The sequence below is a fragment of the Macrobrachium nipponense genome, chromosome 24, assembly GCF_015104395.2.
Source record: "Macrobrachium nipponense isolate FS-2020 chromosome 24, ASM1510439v2, whole genome shotgun sequence".
In the NCBI taxonomy this organism is placed as follows: Eukaryota; Metazoa; Arthropoda; class Malacostraca; order Decapoda; family Palaemonidae; genus Macrobrachium; species Macrobrachium nipponense.
Window position 1 is genome coordinate 8,750,524 of NC_061091.1, and position 5,000 is coordinate 8,755,523.

General features: G+C 41.4%; 1 protein-coding gene across 6 annotated transcripts in view; it reads right to left on the reverse strand.

Annotated features, from left to right (window-relative positions):
* LOC135205425 (guanine nucleotide exchange factor for Rab-3A-like) overlaps nt 1-5,000 on the reverse strand; it is a 246,901-nt gene that overhangs the window by 62,024 nt on the left and 179,877 nt on the right. For all 6 annotated transcript variants that reach the window (XM_064235983.1, XM_064235984.1, XM_064235985.1 and 3 more), the window contains exon 2: nt 4,499-5,000. This exon is cut by the window's right edge and continues 469 nt beyond it. In XM_064235983.1, the coding sequence (XP_064092053.1) occupies nt 4,499-5,000 (502 nt within the window). The remainder of the gene's footprint in view (nt 1-4,498) is intronic.

The window sequence follows — 5,000 nt, forward strand, 5'->3', positions numbered from 1 at the left end:
GTATAAGTACAACCACAATCTCCTATTCGTTCTTTCCATTCTACGAAAGGAAAGTTGAGAGAGAGAGAGAGAGAGAGAGGAGAGAGAGAGAGAGAGAGAGAGAGAGAGACGAGGAGAGAGAGAGAGAGAGAGAGAGAGAGAGATGGTGTATAGACACCATTTAAATAATTGCTTAATTTTTTTAAAATCATTTTTGAGAGAGAGAGAGAGAGAGAGAGAGAGAGAGAGAGAGAGAGAGAGAGAGAGAGATGGTGTATAGACACCATTTAAATAATTGCTTAATTTTTTAAAAATCATTTCTGAGAGAGAGAGAGAGAGAGAGAGAGAGAGAGAGAGAGAGAGGTATAGACACCATTTAAATAATTGCTTAATTTTTTAAAAATCATTTCTGAGAGAGAGAGAGAGAGAGAGAGAGAGATGAGAGAGAGAGATGGTGTATAGACACCATTTAAATAATTGCTTAATTTTTTAAAAATCATTTCTGAGAGAGAGAGAGAGAGAGAGAGAGAGAGAGAGAGAGAGAGAGAGAGAGAGAGAGAGAGAGAGAGAGGTTCTGTTTAACAAGTGTATGGACGCGTATTATACGTGATAAGGTCTCCAGCCAACGCCCATACACCCTGGCTTGCCATGGATAATGTTACAGAGTCGAATCACATGTCAACATTGTGTACTTTAATTTGTGGAGTTAAATAATTAAAACTTAAACCTGTAATAATTATTTAAGATTGTTATTAATACAAAAGTTAGAGACATAATCAAGGTTAATATGATGAGATTAAGAGATAATGGAAATCATCATCCTTCAGGCATAGGCTACCAGATAACGTCAGGTTAGTACACCCTTCTGACTTGAAAGCTCAGTGATTAGCATTCTAGAAGTGTATCAAGCGCCATTCGTCCCCCGCCCCAACCTCTGTGTGTGTGTGTGTAAAAACCCAGGAACTGAATAAACCGTGCCTAAAAAGTGGCTAGACTTCAAATCAGCAAAACCACCTATAAAAATGTTTATTAAAAAAAATGAGTAGTTATAATTTTGAATTTTATCACTTATTATAATTTATCAAATCTCAGCCTTCCTTCATGGTGAAGTTAAGTATATCTTAGTTTAATCAGACCACTGAGCTGATCAACAGCTTCTCCTAGGGCTGGCCCGAAGGATTAGATATTTTTCACGTGGCTAGTAACCAACTGGTTACCTAACATCGAGTACTACAGCTTATTGTGGGATCCGAACCACATTATATCATGAAATGAATTTCTAATCACCACGTTCGCAGCGGGAAGCGAACTTCGGACTACCGAATCGGTAGACGAGCACGTAACCCACTCCGTCATCGTGGGTTGAAGTTATAGTTATATTATATCCTTATAAATAAAATGTTGCCCTCTGCAGTATACTGAACGAAAGGTCAAGTAAATGAACGTGCTAAAGAATTAAGAAATGAACGAAGACCTAAGAACTTTCCCTTCTTCTGTGATTTCTACATAACCTGATCGGCTCGATATTATCAGACAAGTGCGTCGTCCTACAAAGATAAGGAAAGTAATTTGGATTGGACTGAAAGATTTAGGCCAAAGGCCAACACCTCGGCCCTATGAGATCATTCAACGTTTGAAAGGTGTAACAGGAGGAAAACCTCGTAGAGTATATGGACTGAACGGGATTGCCGCTAGGGGCCGAATGGTCAATGCTATAAGAACCTAAAGTAATGCCCACAGTGCATCACGTGAGGTTCAGTGACGGCACTACCGCCCTACGGGTTGGGGGGGGATTTATAAAAATTTATTATAGTTCATCAAAACACCTTCAGGAAAAATAACTTTATTTCGTGACTGAAGTCCAGAAATTTCTTCTGTAACTGTCACGGCGGAAGCTTTTGAACTTGTTCCACTCCGTTTCACAACCTGTAGAAGGCGGCGTTCCGTTCCGGCAGACCGCTGCCCTCGCAATCTACGGAACAACACGCACGCCAACGCACACACGCACGCACACACACACCAGGAAACAGCGGACTACATTACCATATTAATGTTTATCATTACACGCTCGGCAAATGCTACCGATGCACATGCAAAGGCATTTGTAATCGTAGTTGAACACGCCACGCGTTTGTCATTACCGTAAGTTCCATGACACAGGAAGAGAGAGAGAGAGAGAGAGAGAGAGAGAGAGAGAGAGAGAGAGAGAGAGAGAGAGCCATGAAATTTAGGGGGCCGTTTGTTGACAGAAGGAGGAATTACAGGTGTGGAGAGAGAGAGAGAGAGAGAGAGAGAGAGAGAGAGAGAGAGAGAGAGAGAGAGAACAAAATGCATTTATATTAATAATGCTCATGAGAGAGAGAGAGAGAGAGAGAGAGAGAGAGAGAGAGAGAGAGAGAGAGAGATAATTAGTGTAATTGCTTAATGCATCCCGGAGGTCTGGCCTCCCTGCACTTATAATACAACACCTAACCCTCGCTAGCTGGTCCTTTCTTTTTATTAAAAAAAAAAACAACTTTCACGAAAATCTAATAAATGACCACAATTCCACGAAGCTAAGAGAATAGATCTGTACTCCCAAATTCCACTCCGGGCTATACGGAGATAACCGCCCCTCCCCCTCCTCCCCCCTCCCCCCTCCCCACAATTCCATTAGCCCACTCCGAATATGCACTCATCATAAACGAGAGAGGAACCTCATTACAGTTGTAAAAACGATATCTAATTAAGGGATAGCGGCTGGCTTATGACCCGGGTGCGACATCCACGCTTTTTTTCTTTTTTTATGAAAGGGTTTATGATTCTATCTTGGGACGGAACGGAATATGGAATTGAGGCCAAAGCAAGTACTGGGACATGTGAGGTCATTCAGGGCTGAAAGGGGAATTGAGAGTAAAAAAAGGTTTGAAAGGCGCAACAGGAGGAAAAACCTTTTGCAAGGAATCAAGATGGATGAAAATGAATATGAACGGAGGTACAGTAAAAAGAATGCAAGAGGTTGTAGCAGCTAGGGGGCCGAAGGAACGGTGCCAAAAATCCTAAAGTAATCCCTACAGTGCGCCGCGTGAGGTCAGCTGACGGTAATTTAAATCCATGATGTTATCCAACCAACAAATTTGGGTTTCTTGACAAACCCAACCCCTATAACCCAAATAAAAGTCCTTTACCTAGATTCAGATTTACCCCATAATCTAATTGTATGTTGCAAGCAACGAGGACCATCTTTGGTAAAATATTCGTGAAACTCCTAACATACCTTTGGTTCTGATAAGGATAAGAGGAGCAGATATGTTAAATCTTATTTATCTATACATGTCGCGCTCATTTTGATATCACGGATAAACTATTCTCTTTGTTATCATAAGGTATCTGGCACCGTTCACATCATTCTCTTTTCTCGGAAGAACAAGATTTGCATATTGTTAACTGTTATGTGTACATCGCTTTCTTCCAAGAGAAAGTATTCCTATGAACAGAACCCGAAAACCTTTTCAAAGCAAAGAGAACAAGAACAATCGTATCAGTTATAACAACACGAACACCGGATACATAGATCATTAACAATTCATATATTGTCTGTTCTCTATTCCTTTGTTCCGGAGAGAAGTCTTTCTCACTTTCACTTGTAAATCCTTGCAACATCCAATTTTCATTTTTTCTTCTCGAGTTCTCGAAAACGTCTACTTTTCCAACGGAATTATCATTCGGAAGTAGTTTCACTAACAAAATATCAAGATTAATAAGTCCAGTTGATTTAATTCGCATATGGTTTGCATGATATTATGTCGATACTTACTGACGCTACATTAATAGCTGATTTTTCATTCACAAAAAATTATCTATAAAATAAGTAGCCCTATTTTTTTTTCTTTATTTATGGGTCTCAACGTGTTTCGTCTTATTTTTTGAACCAATGCTAACCCCCATTTTGCTATAACACAAGTTTTTAAATTTACAAAATTCAGAAAACCCATGGAAGTGCATTTTCCTCATACAATATTTTCTAGTTAACTAGTTCTTCTAGTTTTCTAGCTGTCTTCCCAAAGTCTACCTTACGGAATGTCTGTCTTTTTCGTCAAAGCGAATTATTTCCTGTGAATGAAGACAAACATTTTTCTTACACAATAAAATCATAACCGACTTCACAAACATATCCCTATGCCCTACGAATTAGACCTGTTTATCTGTTTATAAAAATATGAAAACATAATTTATTCACCTTAATTAAGACACCATCTTACTAATGGCAAATTATTTCCTGTCTATCAAGACAAATATTTTCCTTACACGAGAAAATAATACTAAAATTTACCAACATATCCCTATGCCCTACGATAAGACCTGTTTACCTCAAGGTTTACCTGTTTGTAAAAGTACGAAAACAAACCATATTCGCCTTAGCTGGGGGGCGAGAGACTGTTTACCTGCTTAAGTAAATATGAAACCAAACGAAAATTCACTTTAATATTGATAAGGCACCTACTATTTACCGAAGAAACCAAGGCCAGATCTCCCTTACCTGAAAGAGGTTCGCAGTGAGTTCCTGCAGTTCGTTCTCGACCTCGTCCCTGATCCTGGAGAGCTTGAGGACCTCCTCCTCCTTGTGCTTGAGCTCCTTCTTCACTTTATACAGCTCCTCGCCCGCTTCCACCTCGACCTCGACCTCAACCTCAGGTTCCTCCTCCTCCTCACCCTCTATAGTCACTATCTCCTCCACCACGCCGTCCTTGGAGGAAGAGAACGACTCCGTCGTCCCATTGACCTCCAGCGACCCGTTTAGAGTGTGTCCGTTCACTTCGAGGGTCTTCTTGGAGGGCGAGGCGTTCAAGGAGGAGGGCCTCGACGAGGTAGCAGCGGCGGGAGTCTGAGATTGCACGGGGAGGTTCGACAGAGACTTGGCTGGCGAGGAGGAGGAGGGGGGGAAGGGTGAGGTCGCTCCTGACGTAGGCGCCGTAGAAGTCGTTGTCGTCCCTTTGCCGCCTCCACCGCCGCCGCCGCCGTCGTGGTGGCCGTTGGCGACG